The sequence below is a fragment of the Phalacrocorax carbo genome, chromosome 10 (assembly GCF_963921805.1).
Source record: "Phalacrocorax carbo chromosome 10, bPhaCar2.1, whole genome shotgun sequence".
Classification (NCBI taxonomy): Eukaryota; Metazoa; Chordata; class Aves; order Suliformes; family Phalacrocoracidae; genus Phalacrocorax; species Phalacrocorax carbo.
Genome location: NC_087522.1, coordinates 26,320,585 through 26,339,846, shown reverse-complemented (window position 1 = coordinate 26,339,846; position 19,262 = coordinate 26,320,585). Strand labels below are relative to the sequence as shown.

Below are 19,262 nucleotides of genomic sequence, written 5' to 3'. Positions count from 1 at the left end.
CAGTGATACACTTCGCACATCCTGTAACTGAAAGTAAAATAATTAACATATCAACTTATTGCCTTATGCATAGACAGACAGCTGTTCCCACTCTTCCCAGATGGATATACTTAAAGCTATCATTCATGTTATGTACCACCCACTAGTGGTTATCTGAAAAACTCAGGATGCAAAAATATTAAATGCTATAACAGAACATCAAGGTAATTTTGTATTAAGATTAAAAATGTCTTGAGATAATATTCCATGTAGTTGTTCTGACAGGCAGTCTGCACATCAAAGAGTCTGTCCAGTTGAGCCGATGCTAATTAATTCTGATAAGCAGCAACTTAGATGAGCCAGTTAAACTAAGAGCAGAAAACCAGGAAAAAAAAAATTACAATGCTGTGTATTTGTTTCTCTGGCATTCAGAGTTATCTTTCATGCAGTTCTACTTTTAGGAATTTAATGGGACTTCTATTTTTTATTATGTTTGTACTAGGCCCAAACGATGTACTGCTTTTGGAAAAGCTTTACTCCTTCTAGAAACCTTTTTGTCTATTATTTATTATTTCAGGATTAAGAAGTTTGAACAATTAATAAATAATTTTTTTTGCTTCTGAGAACTTAAACTAAAAAACGTGATATACAGAAGATAAATTTTATGGAAAAAGCAGATGTGTTGGTAATTTAATTGCATTAAACTTCGTTTTCATTTTTTGTACATACACAGGTTTTTTAGAGCTCTGAAAGAACAGAGAGGAAGGTCATTCTATTTGTAAGATAGGACAGGGAGGAAATCAGTTGGAAACAAATAAATTAAGTTGGCACCACTGGTAGGGAATTTGCTGGAGAAGATATTGCATAAAGAAAGAGATTAATTGACATTGTTGTGTCTTGTACTAGCAGCATGCTTAGAAAACTCATTTACAACTGCCTTCCAAGCACATACAACACTATTGCCCTGTACCCCTTTAATTGCAAGATAAATTCTACACCAAAGTAAAGCTGGATAAAACAGACTTAGGCAAAAGAGTGGTAATGTTGGTAGGAAAAAGTGTATCACATAGAATTATGCTTTTTCAGCCACACTAGTTTTTGTGGGCTCCATACATCTACTGTCAGGGGGGTCACCACTCTTTCCCAAACAGCAATAAGAGCCAGAAATATTTGCAGAGGCTTAAAGCTTACTTTCAGCATGAAATTGTTGGCTACAGCCAATAGCAGTAAGCTACTTGCCACAGAAAAGAAGTTAAAATTTACCTTGTGGTTTTGTAGGTCAGCAAGGCAAATTACAGGTATCTCATAAATAAAACATTGGACTCAAATCAGCAAAGAATTGTATTATTTTCTTTTTTTTTCAACCATTGTGCATGGCTTTACTAAAAGGAAATGCTTCAATAGAAACTGTGAAAAGAGACCAACATCAACTAAACATTGCACTGAGAAAATCCAGACCATTTTACTACAGAAATAGTACAGCAGAGCACCTGCATTAACAGGATGCATCTTATTAGAAAGGAACTACATGTTGTGGAACTGATATCCACCCAGCATGAAGCCACGACAATATGTCTTTTAAATGAATCCTGAAGGGGCAGCCCAGGAAGAGAAGAACAAGACTTCCAGTTAACCACATCTGCAGATAAATCAAAGACTGGAACACCTTCATGTCAAGTCATCTGTTACCTTGGTCCCACCCTCATCTTCTAGAGGTTTTTTTCAGGCTCTTCAACAGAGCCTGTGTATCCCTTCTATTAGACACATAACTACCTATGCTGTACACATCTGTCTCTCCATAGCATATTCCTGCAATGTGTTATCTTGTGAATGAAGAAGGGCATGAGTAGGCTCTAGCCAGTCCAATGAAAGGTGACAGAATACACTTACTCTCCTATATTCAATTTTAGAAGCACAGGAATGAAGGAAATATGTTCATATTTACTTCTAAAACACTCATTGACTAATATATACCAACCTAATCAGCAGTGGCATAGATAAGAACCTGTTTCAATTCACATTTACATAGATTTAGCATACACATGGTCAGTTACTAAGTCCCAAGAGAAGGAATGAGAGGAAACAAAGTACATGATGTAATTTCTTAGATCACTTGTGTTGTTTCAGAACCAAACATATAAATATACTACCAATAAGAAAGGTCATCAGCATGTAGGAAGTACCTAAGAATACTTTCTGAATCTGACTTCTGATATTTGGCTTTGGGGCATTTAAAAAAATTTCTCTTCATACACACATGATGGTAAATAAGCAATCTATGTAACCAAACAAAGTATTAATACAACAAAAATAAAAGCAAACACTACAAAATCATATTGAATTTAGCATTATAGATGAAATGTTTAACCCATTTTATGACTACAATTATTATTCATATTACTGTACCAGCTAGGGATCCTACTGAATGAAGAGAATCCCACTGTGACAGGAGTGGTGGAAACACAAAAAAAGAGGCTCTTGGATCATAAATCTTATAATCTAAACATCGGATGAAAGGAATGAGCAACGCACTCAGAAAAATGAAAACATGAGCTAAAATGAATCAGTGTAATAAAGAGTAGTCATAACACATCAGAAGCCCTAGAGAAGTAGAGTTTGAATAGGCAGATACACCCTATCATTTTTTTTAACATTTAGAAAACATTTTTTGTATATAAAGAAAAAAAATAAACAAACAGATCCATCAACGCTAAATCTATTACGTGACAGTTCATTACTGCTAGCCTCTGTATAATTTCTAGAGACACACAGGTTAAAGAAAAAAAAAAGGTCAAGCCAGCCTAACAAGATTTGTCCATCTTTGCTGAATAATTGGAGTTAAGTCATAAGCAAAAATCATGTTAAACATTAGTGCACAATGAACTCCACCTGAAGCAAGAAGAAATACTGTCAGTTTAATCCCACAAATCTGAACTTATTCATGTATAACAATTTTATTCTCAAGTGAAAACAAATTTAATTTTATAGATGTTACAAAGTGACTACAGATTTAAAACTATAAACTCATCGCAGTTCATTCTCCAGTAATAATAAACTGAAGCAGTGAAGCAAACTACTCACACCAACTAGTCGACTGCTTTCCAGAATCTTGGTTGGACATAACGGATGCCCAATTCCTTCTCATTCACAAAGAAGGAAGTAGGATGTCCAGGTTTTTGGTATCCTTCCATTCTTCCAGTTTGTTACTGTTTGGAAAGATATCAGCAAACAGTCGGCTTCTTTAAAAGACAGATCTTTTGTAGACAGCCGAATTGGACAGCAATCACCATATCCAGTGGATTCTCACAGCTGAGATGTAATAGTCTTGTGGCTCTACTTGTAGTGGAGTAATTGAGAATTGTACAGCTGTATTACACAAAAAAAAAACCTTGCTAAAGAAAGAGAGCAGGAACACTTGAACTAACCTAAATTAAAGGATTCTAAGACTGAAGAGAAGAAAATGACCTGTCTCTTATGGTCCTGTAAAAAGACTGCATTCATATTGTGTCCCTACCAGTTGCATATTAAGCTGCAGGCATTAGTGTATAAGTGCTAGCCAAAACTTAATAGAGAACGCTATGAGAATACATCTTTCATCTGGTCAAGAAACTTGCCATAACATGAACTGAAATCTTATTAGATTAGGAACTTCTATGCCTTGTAAGACTACTAAACACTTATTAGGTACATCTGATTATGGTGTTTTCTCTTTGAATCCTTGACTATAGCAGTTAGGGAAAATATGAAAATGCATTTTGGAAAAAATAAAAATAACCTGCAAGAAATACAATTCCAAGTTATTATAAAAAATCAAATATGGACACTTGCTGTCCCTTGGATTCCTGGTCAAGTAATGACCACTAGGCAAAGAAATCAAAACACACCAAGCAGAAAAGTTTGAAGAAGGTTCATACAACCATGGTAGATCAGGTTTAGATGCAAGTAGGCAGTGGGTCTAATGGAAGAGCATAAAAATGTCACAGTCTTCAGGAAATGTTGATCTAGATGATTCTACTAAAATGTTGTGACTGGAGGATGTCTTTAAGACAATTAGAGGAAATGGGGTGAGGTCCAATATATTTATTGAAGAAAATGCAGGATAGCTGGGACTTTGTCTCACCATGCTCAAGAAAACCCTTCATAAATATACTGAAATAAAAACAAAGTCTTGAGTCTGTATAAAGTGGAAAAATCATGCAAAATTGAAATCAAAACCACTATACGTACATGTAAGCAGTTTTACAACATGTACAGTATAGTCCAGTGGAGACAGCTCAACAGCATCTCCTTAGGAATTGGCCTAAGAATGTGAAGTTAATTTTGAACAACGGTGAAGACATTTTGGTGCAAACTATTGGCATGCCTTTGCATTAATCCAAACTTGGCTTGAATTGCAGTGGCAATAGGATTCTGCTGACAAGCAAGATGAGTCAACGGAAACAAGCATACAACATAAAGGAAGGTTCCACTAAATAGCAAACACCATCAGCATTATTAGGTATATGTACACGGTACCAAAATGGGTAAAGACATCAATGGAAGGGATCCTCAGATGCCTGTAGTAATGCTGGAAGACCTCTACCTTATGCACTTTGATTCTGTAACAATCTTGCACACAGTGAATGCAACCAGTGATGCAGGCAAACAGACTAGCAAATTTTTTTGCAGCCTTAGAAATTCTATACTGCCCCCTTATTTATATCATGCAGTGCCTCATTTCATGCTTTTCAGAAATGAACAGGATACTATAAAGTCTAACCCAACCTGTTTGCAGTTGATATTTATGAATAATTTTTTTTGCTTCGGTCCTGCTCCCCATAAGCTTGCAGGTACATACAGGGGGACCCTGACAAAAGTCTGTAGACTAAAATTAGAATTCTAGTGGTGCCTTCGGGAAATGGAATTTTTCTGAGTTTTAAATGCAATTTTAATTCAACATGATAAATAAACCAGAGTTCGTCCCATTTGACAGTCCGCTCCCAAGCCACCTAAATATGAATGAAACCGTAACAGAGCAACAATCAATGAGCAGAGCAAAACCAGTGTGACGTTTATACATGACTGTGACTGATACCAGGCAAAATCCAAAGGGCGGTTGCAAATTTTAAGTATTCCTGGCAAAGAGCAGAATGATTTTGCTGGCAGAGGTCCTTAACCCAGCACTGAAAGGTTTATTTGTCACTTTAGAAACTGATACAGCAACTTAAATTAAAAATACAGTATCATGTCTTCTTATTAGACTCTCTCCTTTCCACCTCCTGAACTAAGAAAATGATTTTTACCTGGATTCTTCAGACACTTGACACTTCTTTGCACACTGCAAAGAAACTTAGGCCCTGGAAAAAACAAAAGTTCAATTCACTGTTTTGAAAAAGTTCCAAATGGCAGGTGTTACTCCACTGGCATAAAGGAAAATGTCCCTCCCCTTATAAAGAATTTGTAATGAAAATTTTCCATTTTATATTCTGCTATGTTCCTAGCTCAGGAGACAAGACCCTTATTGTATAATTGCATGTCAAAGAAACATAAAACCCATTATGGAAGAAACTTTCACACTGTGAATATCTCTCCATAAGAAAGGTATCATCAGTTCTTTTTTCTGAAAAATCGGTAAATGAGAGAAATCTTTCTGGTAATTGCAAGTTTGCTTAAAATTCAGTGGTAGAAGGGGTAGTCAAAAGACTTCTCTGAAGGTAAATATTTAAAAATTTTGAAATAAAACATCATGCTTCATGAACAAATCCATAATCCTCTGCAGTTAACAGGGACAGGATGTTGACAGAGGATGCTTGGGAATCCCATGCATCTGACTATAGGCTGTACTGAAAATCAAGGACAGAACTCGGGTTGGTGTAATTGCAGTGGTAGCAGCAAACTGTTGCTGATGACCCCAGTCTCCAGGTGCACCAATGTCACAGAAGACTAGTTACTTGAACTACTCAGAAGAAATTTCTTAGCCCAACTGGTAAGAGGCAAGTAGAATATTCAGTTTTCAGAGACTACATTTGCCTGGCAAACAAGTTATTAGAGAGAACATGATGATGTAAAATAGCAAAGAAGGGAAGAGTACTGTTCAAATTCTTTTTTATGAACACAACACACACACACACAATTAAACATCAGCTTATTTGAGAGACTATGAGGGCTGTCTTTGTTTTATGGATGTCAGATTTGGTGGTTTGGTGTGAGGCAAAAATTACATAATTGGATTGTTGCAGAGCTATGAGGCAAATGGAAAACACAAGATGTATACTTGCTTGCTTGCAAGCATTCTGGCTAGTATCTTAACAAGTTCACAACTTGCAAAAGATTCCGCTTTCTACAAAATTTTTTTTTCCTGTTATTTCACTTTTCTGCCAGCTACAATAAAAATTTGGGGCTATCATACTACCTGGACTCCACCATAACTGAGAATAAACTCTCTAATATTCATTTTGTTTAATATATAACAAATTCAGTTTTAATATCCCCAAGATCCCAAGATTCCAAGATGTAACTATCTGGTAGTCTTAAAGGAAACAAATCTCTAGAAACAGATGCATCTAGTAAGCAGCCTATCGCTAGGTTTCTTCCTCTGAGAAGTACTGCATTATAAGCACCAGAGGATCATATGGCCCAGGGGAATATGGCCATAGCATCTACATTAGTACATTTCCTAATTATTAACAATAATTTTATAATTTCATACCCTTTCATTATAATTTTCTTAAAGATGATGAGCTAATTATTCATTAGGTACTTAAAATATGTAAGGATGCATATGCAACTTGCAAGTATTTTGTCAGATATAGCCTGTTGAGGAATTGCCACATTATATAGGTATGTCGTCTATAACATCAGTGGTTTCATTTCTCTTGTTACTACATCAGAAGATCTGCTCCTGCCTTTGGGCTCATCTTAGATGTTCTGTTATTTATCTTCTTTAGTGATATTTTCGATTCAGTTACCTGACTATAGAGGAATTTTCATATGTTAATTCATTTATGACTACTATTTTTGCATCTAAGAAATGGTCAGGAAATGATGAGCTCTGAAGCTGTAAGTAGAGAGTTTCAAAAATAAAACATTTTCAGAATCTATAAATATCAAATAGATAATGTAGTATTTGTGGAGAAATAATTAAATTAGTTTTCCCAAAGATAAAATGCATTGATCTAATCACTGAGGAAGAAATGTTTGTGGGTTTGGATTTTTTTTTTTTCAAGTTGAAAAGGAAAGTAGTGGTAGCATTATATGTACAATTCAAATTTCAGTAAAAATAAAGTTATTATTTAGCCTACATTTGTGCCTCTGAAATACCACAAGTTTGGCTAAGTTACTGAAAGATTTATAAGAATCACTTAGGAAACTAACGATGAACAGCGTCCTTAGTGGCGCCAAAATATAGAAACACCAGGTAACTCTAGCCATCTTTAGTCACAAAACTTCATGATCTTTAGCATTTTTTGGCCACTCTTACTCATTTGCCTTTATCCTTCAATTTGTCTTTAAATCCCATTTGGTATCTATGCTCATTTTTACTGATATGCCCATTTAATAGTACTATCAGGCCATTTATCCTTTTTTTCCACAGCAGTTTTCAACTTTGATTTTGTTATTCTTTTTCAAGACACAAAATAGTTTCTGAGTTGAGGTACACATAACTGGAAGGGATCTATAGGATCAGTCCTACAAGTAATGTCAGAGAGAACTACTTTGGTAATTCCTTTACATACCAATCAAGTTCCATCTTATCACTATTTCAATTGGAAGACTGTTTCTGAACTTCACACCGCCAGAGATTTCCTTTTACTTTTCAGCCTAAAAGTTATTCATTGTCAAGCACATCCATTTGTTATGTCAACACTGTTCTTGATCTATTCATAAATATAATGAAATATCCTTTTCACTTTTTCTTTGTAATGTCAACCAGCCATGCTCTTTTAATCTTTACTCATGTGGCATTTTCTCAGTGCCTGAATAATAAACATTTTCTGTACTTCCAGTATTCCAGATTAGATTGCACTAGAAGCTGTATAATGCTATTAACATTCTTTCTATTTGGAAATAATCTCTTGATATCTCATACTTTTTTTATATATATATACACACACAAGCCCCAAATTTACAAATCTGTTTGTAAAATTGTTTTGTAAATTATCTGTTTTCTTAATGGAGAGCAGACTAGCAACAGATTTCAAACAATAAGAATTACTAACAGTTTTATGTCATGCACAAAACCTCACCCTTGTATGTATTTTCTTGGCTATTTTTGGGGTAAATTTTTAGGTAGATTTTTTTCAAAGTACTCTAGCTTGACAGGCCCTATAAGTGGGATAACCTTAAGTATTTTACTTAAGAGCAACTATATTCAGTGCCAAAATGATAAATGGCCATCTATAAAAAACTATTTTTAGTGTATTAAGAGAAACACAGAAGATGAAAGAACAGCGCTAGAGAGTAAATGTAAGAAGTTGAGCCCCTGAAGTTATCCTGCTGAAACCCACTGTCCACAAAACTCAAATTCTGCACCATTAGCAGTTGTTGTACTACATAATGAGTGTTTAAAAATTCAATTAAACTCCAGATACTTTTTCCTTTGTGGGTTTTGTGGGGGTTTTTGTTTTGTTTTGTTTTTTCAATCAAAGGCAATGTCCAGAAACATCATCAGTACTAAAGAATCTGTTCATGGCTTTGTTTTACAAAAGTTCCTAATAGACAGTGACTATTTTGTTGTTGGATGTATCCTTTATTTTATTAATGATGAGAAGTAAACAATGGAATGCTAAAAATAAACTTGTAAAGAAATCTAGTCTGAAATCTGAATCTGTTGTTTGAAGCAAGTTCAGTGGCCACGGTAACACCAGTTGAAGATTGATTCTTGCCCATTGTATGGCTCTTCTAAAAAGATCACAAATTTTTCAAATGTAGGCACCATGTTTTAAATTTTGTACATACCAAATAGGCTCATGTCACTCAAATTACACAATGTGGCAGTGTTATACATCTGAACATTATTGTTAGTTAACGGCAGAGGAAAGAGCCCAAAGCTCACATAAGACTAATGACTGGGACAAATCCTGAAAAGAAAAAAAACAAAAAGGTATAAAACAACAGTTATCCTGCTGTACATGGTTTTGTGTGTGCATGTGCGAGAGTGCATATAACCAAAAATGTTTAAGAGTAAGTTCAGATAATAGCCCATCCATTTGTTCTCAGCTTCTTATCCAGTTTCATTCTAAAGGCTTTGATTTTAACTGCATGATAAAATGCAAATTCAAGTCCCATATAAACAATTAGTTAGTGTGTTGACTGGTTTGAACCAATCAAAATTGAGAATTACTGCTGAATGTCTTCATTTTAATCTACTTGTCAGCCTCTGGGTATGTAGGATACTTGACTGTCTCAATTTTCTCCTGAACTTTATAGGACGGGTACAGGCCTGTTCTTCCTACTTTCCTATTGATGCCTTTTGAATAACCATCCCAGTGGTTTCCAGCTACTCCAATTATATCTCCAGGTTCCATAGGAATTTCATCAGCAGTTCGTGGATGATGAGCATAAATAGCAATCTGGTTGTGGGCATTCTGTCCCCCAAAGTAGTAGATATCATCCAAAGAATGGAAATATGCTGAAGCATCTGGATGCAATGTCTGCATAATTTCATAAGCAACTCGACAAACCTTAGAAATAAAAACAGAACAAAAGTCATAAATATTGTGTGCGCCTGCAATGTATCACAGAAGTCAGCAACCAATGTGTAACAATTACATTTCACAAGAGGATCAAGTTTTGGAATGTCCAGGTAAAAAAAACAAAAACCACAAACAAACAAAAAAACCCCAACCCAACCAAAATGACCCAACCCCCCCCAAAAAAAAACCAAAAAAGAAGCATATAATTTTGCAGCATTTTAATTACTACTCTGGTGATCAGATTTAGTAAATAAATTAATAGATAAATAGAACAGTCTACTTTTCATTAAAACTTGAAAACATCTACATGAACACTAGCCAACCTGCTTTTTAAAAATGAATTGTGTAGCAAATCAAATGTAGAAGTAAATTTGTTTCCCTTTTCTACTACTAATAAAAACTGTATTTTAGTTCCCTTTGAGCCTTTAGAACTTACATTTTCAAAATTCATTCTGCAATAACGAGGCTTTACATTTACTTTTGTAAAAGAAGCTCCTATTCTTACAATCAAGCAGTTCCAGAAATCCAAGGCTCCAAAATGCTGTTAATATTAGAACAGTGATAGAACTATGACTGTTGGCAACTTGGAAGACAACTAAATGAAACTGAATTCCATCAAGACAGTAATGATGCTGGTGAGGAGAAAAGTGCATTTTGAAGTGTCATTGTATCACATGTTATGAAGGGAATTTTCCTCAGACTGAAAACAGGTCCCCACATCACTATCAGAGCTGCCAGAAACACAAAAGGCTGCCACTATATTAAACAAAGCTCTTTTCAACAATTGGCTAGAAAGCTCTTCTCTGTCAGGTGCCTGATTTGGCCATGGTGACCTTTCTGACTTCTACTCTACATTACCATATCTTTCTCTGATTTTGTGTAAGATTGATAAACTAACAATTCACAAGATCTCTTCGTATTGAAGTATTTGAGCTTTTTCATAATTTTCAGTCTACGTAAATATAGCAATGCTTGATTTTACTTTTCTCCCTGTGAAGATACAGCAAATAGAACTTTGATTAGTCAAACTAGACATATTTCCACTTTCTTCTCCATCTGATCTTTGAAATAACTTTTCAGAAGCAGCTTTCAGAAGATCAGGCTGAAGTTAATTATTTCATGGTATCTTTTATACCCAGTAACATAGAAACAAATTTGATTACCCATATATTGGTAAGAGGTGATTTATAGTTTCTGTGACTGTTTTCAATGTTCTGTTTTCTGCATGTGCATGTACCCCAGGAGGAAGATACACACACACACAGAGTCTGTAAAAGATTTTAAATCTTTTCAGCAGAAATGCTTTTTAGTGAGTCTAGGTGTCCCACATAACTGATATAAAACATACATCATCTCCTCTCAGCAATTGTTTCTTTTGTAGCACCAAACCTGAGTAACTAAACTGTAAGCTGCTGAGGGCAGCAGGCAAAGAATCAACATGCAGAATTATAGTTAAAGCCAGCCTCCCCCATTTTTTATTCATAGATTCACTTGTTTCACCGCCTGCATATTTACATGTACAATGCAAAATACCAAGACTAGTAAGTCCTGGAAGGAAATGAGTTTATGAAGAAAAATATGTCAGGCAGAGTGAGCTACAATTTCACCTAAATGAATACTGGAGAGACAAAAAAGCACTTTGTTTTAACATGCAATCTTAATTCTGCTACTGTGTTATGATTTGTGTAACTACCATGTGGTTTTTCTATACACCTCAATTAATGCAATGTTGCTGAAATACAGTGCCCAAGGGTAGGTTGTCTCCCTTGACCAGCCTAATTTCTTTAGCAACAGTATTTTATTGAAGCATCTGTTCTTGTGCTTGTATCAGTATTCCTTTAGATTTGGTAGCATAAATAAGAATTAATATAGGGGTCCTCCTGAAGCACCTGATTCTATTCACATATACCACAATTTTCTCTTAATACCTCTGTAATGAAGTTTTGACTCTTTTTGGCAAGAAAAAGAAAATGGAGGAAACACAGTTGATTAACGTGAAAGTCCAAAATCACACTGGAAATAAATTAGAATACATTCTTATCCTTACTTTCTCTTCATACAGGTTGGACAAAAGGTGGTCATTAACAGCCTGATTTTGCTTACCTTCAATGACAAAGTAACTACCAAACCGTTTATTTCATTGATGACAGGACACGTAGAGTAGTTGCAAAGTTAGGGATTAGACGATCAAATTTTAAACCCAAAGACAAATCTTTCTGAGCAGTGGGAAAACTTGCAATGGACCTTAGAAAAGCCCAACATATGAAAATACCATAGACATCCACATTGTTGCATGACCAGCAACACTGGTGATGATTTTTGAGGAGTTTGAATTATTAAAGCACAAGAATTTGTCCAGAATAAATTAAGTAGATGGACAAAATTCCTAGTCCCAGGTATTGAGAGTAACAGTCTAATGCAGGATTTCCTAGACTTTAGTAGAATTTTCTGCAACTTTGGAAAACCAAATGTCATCTAGCAAACATGCCTATTGTCAAATGCAGAATGAAACTGGAACTCAAAAGGTATCATGTACCTCAAAGATACCCTCAGAGGGGGTTGTACCAGACAACCTCCAGGTCTCCATCAACCTGTATCACTTTTACTATGTCAATGTATTTTAACATATATTCTTCTTTTGAAATTACTCCATCATGTACAATTCAATTACAATATATTGTATCCAAGCCATTTGTACCTATATTTAAACATGTTTCTTCTATGTTTATACCCAGTGTTTTATTTAAAGCAAACATCTACCACTTTTAACACAGCAATCTGAATATAATAATAGCAGAAAATGTTCTAGATTTCTTAAGTTTTTATCCAAGACCATGTAACCCTTCCTTCAAAATATGAACTGTCTCTACACCAATGCACGTGTGGCATGTAAGACATACAGCCCTAAGTCTTGGGCGATGATCACCTCTTTCACTGTGATACGCTTTCAATGGACATACTTCAGTTGAATCAAACATTATTATAAAAGTGGATGCCTCCTGACAAGCTTTTCTTACCAAGGATTTTTACTTTGGATTCATGTCTTGGTCTGAAGTAGCCTAGATTAACAACCTCCTAAATATGCTATAAAATGTCATTTTCTTCACAGGATTTGGTGGACAGTGGGAAAAAAAAGTATCCATAAGCATGACTGAGGGATAAGAGGCTTCTCTATACTTTTCCTGGTTTTGCTGTCTTCTTGCCATGGTAATAATATTAAGAATTCTGGCTGTCAAGGTCAATATATCACTGTATTGATCATATATTAGCATTAATACTATGCTTGTTACCTATCTAAGTGTCATTACAGTGCAGAAGACAATTTGCATTTGAGGCTGTGGAAAACTTTTTTTTGAAGTAAATTTTAACTTTCAGTTTTGTTACCACTTCTATGTAACAGTACAATCATGTGTGATCATAATCTATGGCCATCTATAGTTGAATGCTTTCCTAACCAGAAGCATCACCACACAGCATATATGACACAAGAGTAGGTAAAAACATTCACTCAGTTTGATTGCAATCATATTTTGCCACACCTGAACTAGGTGGATCAGCACGTCAGTCACAAAACACTGCTTTCTAATATTTTTTAATCTTAAAACAGCTTTTCATAACATGAAATCGATATACAATACGACATAATAAAGAAGAAAATGCCAATGATAACAATTTTAACATCCATTTCTCTAATGGATTCCATCTTGCTTCAGACCACTCATGAAAGGAAGCTTGTGGTATATAATTATCTGCAACAAGCAGTCTCTGTGGGTCAGTGGTCAGAATTCACACTTCTTGCACTGCTGCTGGGTTGCTAGAAATGTAACAGGCTGAAGAGAAATTAAATGTTTTCTTCATTCTTTTCCACTCCCACAGTCAACTAAGGCAAGAGCAGATACGTATGAACTGTAGTAAAGTGTAGTGACGTGTAGAAATGTATGGACACAAGTTATATATTAACTTCATGCAAAATTAAGAAGTGTTAAACATGTTTAAAATTATTTTTGCTTAACTGAGCTGCATAGAAAGGGATGAATACAAGTTATACATTAACTTTATGCAAAACAAGGAACTCCTAAACATGTTTAATATTATTTCTTCCTTATCTCAAATGTCTTATTTAAACTAATAACTTCAATTGAAGTAATCAGCCAGTGCTTACAGTCCTCTAAATGTCCACATAGCATACCAAGCCTTTAATTCTTCCCTGAAATTTTCATGAGAAAGCACTGAGAATAAGACAACAGAAGCATGAACAAAACCAAGACTTAGAACTGGTATATATACTCTACATTGTATTTTATTGCGGTTTACCTGGGATGAAAATGTACAGACGAGGAAGTCTGCCTGAGACAAAAAGTGAATATCCAGAATAACACCTCTTAGGGAGTTTTCAGTGTATCGGTTATGAAGTCCCGCTGACCAAGATATGGAGTTATCACTGATAAATTCATAATTTGGATACCTGTGAGAACACAATACACTGTTAACAGCAAAGTCTTATCCTATTTTTTAAATATTTTTTTAAGAAGCATCATCTTTGCTGCAATGTAAGGTTATTAATTTCGTATAAGTGAGTCTCTGTTTTATAGGGAAATAATTATGATTTTGCTGAACACTCTAGAATGTTACTGCTGCCTCCAAGCATGCCTCCTCTTTATCCAGAAAAAAAGAAAATAAAATTAGAAGATGCTGTAAGCCTGTCCAAGATCTTACACTGTAAAAGAAGTGGAAAAATATCAGAAGTATATGCCACATTTTGCTAATGCTACTGATTTTAGATCAAATATACTTAGATCACTTTGCTTTACTGCTAAATAGAATATGGGATTGCATCTTTACTAGACTACATTTTGTTTATTACCATACTATTGATACTGATTATGACACTGTGCAAGAAAATTGGTCACCTGTAAAAGGGACATATCAAATAAACGCATCTAAACTAACAACAAGAACAAAGTAATTCACAGTTATTCAGGCCGGATGGTGAACAAACTTTGCAATTTAGTGGTCAAAAGGAAGTAAAAGAAGTGTAAAATTTAATGTCAATACACCTTTTTGACATATCATAAACAAAACAGTAACATTTTAAGTCAAAATGTTTTTATTTGAAATATAAAACCTTGGTTTATATTATTTTAAACATAAAATAAAAAGTTTTTAACATGCAACAATGACTTTGAAAAAAACCACCACCTTTTAAAAAGTGTTGAAAAACAATAGTCTTTCTCAAAACATTTGTAGCCCTTTACTGGGGAATTGAAATCTGAAATAAACTGTGAAAAGTACTGCAAAGTAATTAAATTTTCAGTCAGCCTCCTACCAAAAGCAACTCATGCGACTAACCTGCCAGCTACAAAATTTCTACTACAGAGCTAATTAAAAAATAATTTAAATTAAATCTATTTTTCAAATTTACAACTTCATAGCATTTATAAAGCAATATATTACATAAGATAGTAATGCAGCTAATATTGTATTTGTAAGAGTTAATCATTCTTATACTGTTTAATAAAGAAAATCAGAATATAGAGCAGGCCATAATGCTGGAGCAACAGCAAATTAGACTCGTAACTAGTTGCTTCGAAGCCTGACAGTCCTGTGCTGAACATTGCTCAAAATAAGGCTGACACTCACAAGGTTCTTGGGAAGTTACTGAAGTTAGCATGCACTTGCATACAGCAACGCAGCACATCCATGCACTCTGGACACATGGTAGACATGATTAATAAAATCTGTTTTAAGAATATGCCTGATTTATTCCATTTTAGTGTTAAAACTATGGGAAAACTGTTTTCAAAAGTAAAATGGGCAAACATAGCAGGCTTTTCCATCTAATATTCACTAGCTGTGACTACCTAATCAGGAAATTTGTCTCAAGAACGAATCAGAAAGCCGTATGCAAAACTTCCACACTTGAGGAAGAATTTTAATTTATCTTCATAGTGGTTTTATGTTCCCAACAGAAACACCTGCTCTAACAAAAAATAATATATATAGGGTAAATTCCCCAGAGATAGCATGACAACTTTAAAAGGTGCATCTGATCATGAATGTCAGGAGCAGTTCATGTTACATTAAAAACAAAACAAAAAAAAAAGAACGAAGAAGGTGGAAATACTATTTATTTGGAATAACTGATAAGACCTCTTCTGAGAAATTATAGAAGCATATGGATTAAGAAATAGTTTTTTCAGGATTATCACAGCCATTATTTTCTTTATCTTCATGTCTAACATTTTTTGTCAATATTTAACCAGCTCTCAAAATACAACAGATTACAACACAATATTTGTGATGTATTCTATTTCCGTTTCCATTGTGTACAGAACTATATTAGCATTTTTTTGGAGGGGGGGGAAAAAAAAAAGTACAGACCAAACAGAAATATGTTATACTCTACTGTGAAAACTAGTTGAGGAGCATAGGTAGGCATCAGTCTTGTTTCAGTTACACAACTCTGTGGGGAGCAACATGAAGAACAACTACAGAAGTTGTAATTTCTAGGGACAGTGAACATAATACAGATATTTGCACACCCCTTCGCAAGTTCTTGGCATCACAAACACTAATAAAATTAATCACTTCCTTCAGACTTCAAAAATCAGAATCCATATGCTGAGTAGAGACAAGAGAACCTTCCTCGAAGAATCGGATTTCTTACTAGGAAAAGATCTAAAAAGGTCTAATTAGAAAAAAAACCCAAACCAACCAAACAAAAAAACCCCCCAGAATTATTTACACATCTTCCTATTTAGTATTTTCTCCTTCCTCCCTTGAGATGCTTGTCAATCTGTTTTCCAACACCGGTTTGTAAAATAGATCCAAATACACCTAACCAACAGTTTCAGAACCCATTTCTTCAAACCAGTGATCCAAGCTTAGCATTTATCTACTCGCATGTTTAAGTTCTCAAACAAGCGCTTTTATGTTGCCCTACGCACACAATACTATATTCATAAGAAAAGAGGTTTCTTTTAAACACCCCAAAATGCAAGTATAATAGCAGCCATACTCAGTGTGACCAAAGAATCTTCTAGCCTGCCATCCTGTCTGCAACACAGGCTGAAAGCAGAGCATAAAGAAAAATACAGTAAAAGGGCAAGCCTACACTCCTCTCATGCTTAGCCATACGTGGCCCACTGACTTCCTGAATGAGGTGAGGTTTAGTTTTCCTTCCCACTCACTATAGTGCTTTAGATTCTATTTAAAGCTATTCTTACCACAATGACTACAAAGAATAAAGGACATTAAACTTCTAAAGCTCTATATAGTTAGCTCTTGCTTATTTCTGTTCCCTCTTCCGTCTGTATTTACATTATGACTAATGTAATACATTGTAAACTTTTTGGGAATTTTTTTTCTTTTTAAGGAGAACTCAGACACGATCCTAGTACTAGGGCTCCTGAATACGTGGCAAATGAATTATAAATAATAAAATGTCATATCCTTACTGACAGAATAATCTAAATACAGTATTTTGTAGGACCCCTCCTAGCTTTCCAAAGGAATTACCCACACATTCTCTATAACAGGAAAGGACTAGACTGTGAAGATAAAGCCAAAGAATGGAAACTGGTATAATACTGTTTTCTTTGTATCAGCATACATATATTTAGTATATCTAAAAATAACATCTAATTTTTCTAAAGTTATCTAATAGATTATTAAAAACTATATACAGGCCAGGAAGAATTTTCCACACCCCCTACCCCCACCCCCTGGAAAAGGGGAAAAGAAGAAATCAGAAGAAGGTGGGGAAGAGATAGTTTAAAATCTTTCCTTCCCGCACCTACCAGTCTCAGGTAAGTATACAAACCAAGCACAGCTATGAGACTATTTCAAGTTCCAATAGGTTTCAGAAGCTGATCAACTAGTTGTTTAACTATAGCTTATCACCATGTCATGAAGCAGGTGCAAACCAAGGCGATTCCCAGGCTCCTGTTCTCAATTCACCAGGACTAGGGAAGTGGCCAGAACAGGCAATGCAAGTTGTGTTTCCTCTGAAAGAGGGGTACAAGCATCTGGAGTAACAGACGGAGTAAGAAGTAATGTGTTTGTTCAGGTCTTGCTCTAGAAAGAGCTGGAAAATGTATGAGCTGTTCAGACTCAAGACCTTTGAAGCACTGCTGAATTCTATATATTAAGTATACTTTGACTGGGGAGGTGGGACAGTTGCAACAGCTAAACTACAGAGAGTACACAGGGAGAAAAGACATTAACTTGCTACTGTGGAAGTAAATAAACAGTGAAATAGGGTGGGGAAAATAAAGAACTTTCTTAAGTGCTGAAAAGAAAAATAAAAACAACTCATGAGGGAGGCAAATCACTGCAAAACAATGAAAAAGCAAAAATACAGATGACGTTACAGGTAAACATCCTGAATGGAAGAATGTAGTTTATTTAATTTTAGTGCTCACACATGAGAAAGAAACCTAAATAGATTCATATATAAAACAGAAAGGTATTAAATATCATTCCGTAAGAATTTGTAATGCAGCTGACAATGCACATTTTGAATACTGTACCTTAAAGAGATGTTGTCGATAATATTATCGGCTAGAAATATATATACTAGGAATTAAAACGTTTGTATTTGAAAACTACTATATCATCCAAAGAACAAGCAATTTACACCATCCCTAACATATCATTTACTTAAGACAAATACCATGACCTCTGTTTACCAGAAGTTGAAGTGCTTTAATCCCATAATCATTACAGCTGTTGAACTATCAACCATGCTCATCCCTAATCATCTTGTTCTGTATCATTCTAATTCTGAAAATATATCACTTCTTTCCTTCTTTTGGAAAACAAAACAAACAAAAACACTCTACAGACTGATAGTACTGACTCCACTGTCCTTACTACTGCACTTGCAAGTTGTTATGCATCTGACTGCAAAGGAAGTTTCTGAAACTTAAGTCAAAACATTTCTGTTTTCATGACTATGAATAGTTTGAAACACTTCTTTTAATAGAAACAACATGCCTATTCATGTAAATGTTGGCTAAATTTTCATTATTTAAATGTCAATGATGTTTCACAGCCCATCACTCTCATGTAAAGAGAGATCAGGTACTTAGTAATATTATGGCACCCAGTAATGAATGCACCATTAAGCTACTGCAGTACAATGTGACAGCTGTTTCTTTCAATGCTTCATAGTTTAATGTGACTAGAACTTTCTTGTCAGAAGTGTAAACTGATCAGTAGTTTTATTCTAAGGAAGAGGAAGAAAAGGTTTTTTATTCCCAAAACCTGACCTTTATCTGCCTTCAGATGCTCTAAAATGCTGAAACATCAAATTCCGTCCTGCCTTCTACTCAACTGCAAGCAACAGTAGGGTACAAGCAGCTTAGGAAATTATGTTTCAGTATAAAGTATGACCTGAAAACTTATCAGCAACACATAAAGAAGTTCAATACTTACAGATTCTATGGCTTTTATTAAGAAAATGTATAAAATGCTGTACTAATGAACTGTATCTTAGCATATTTCAGTAGAACTGTGATTTGGAATGGACTTTGAACTGCCACAAAAACTGCAATACTTAATAAAAGTCATTATTGTTTTACTGAGCAAGTCATAATTCTACTATTA

The 19,262-nt window shown here is 34.8% G+C and overlaps 1 protein-coding gene across 4 annotated transcripts in view; it reads right to left on the bottom strand.

The window, feature by feature from the left end:
* Positions 1–2,456: 2,456 nt before the first annotated feature.
* The window catches only part of FUT8 (fucosyltransferase 8), a 135,977-nt gene continuing 119,171 nt past the window's right edge, over positions 2,457–19,262 (bottom strand). For 2 of the 4 annotated variants that reach the window (XM_064462712.1, XM_064462713.1), the window contains 2 exons: positions 13,968–14,118; positions 2,491–9,641 (listed from right to left, as the gene is read on the bottom strand). In XM_064462712.1, coding sequence (XP_064318782.1) covers positions 9,324–9,641; positions 13,968–14,118 — 469 coding nt within the window. In that variant the 3' untranslated portion in view covers positions 2,491–9,323. Of the gene's footprint in view, positions 9,642–13,967; positions 14,119–19,262 lie in introns of all 4 variants that reach the window. The other 2 variants (XM_064462715.1, XM_064462714.1) reach the window with 2 other exon arrangements.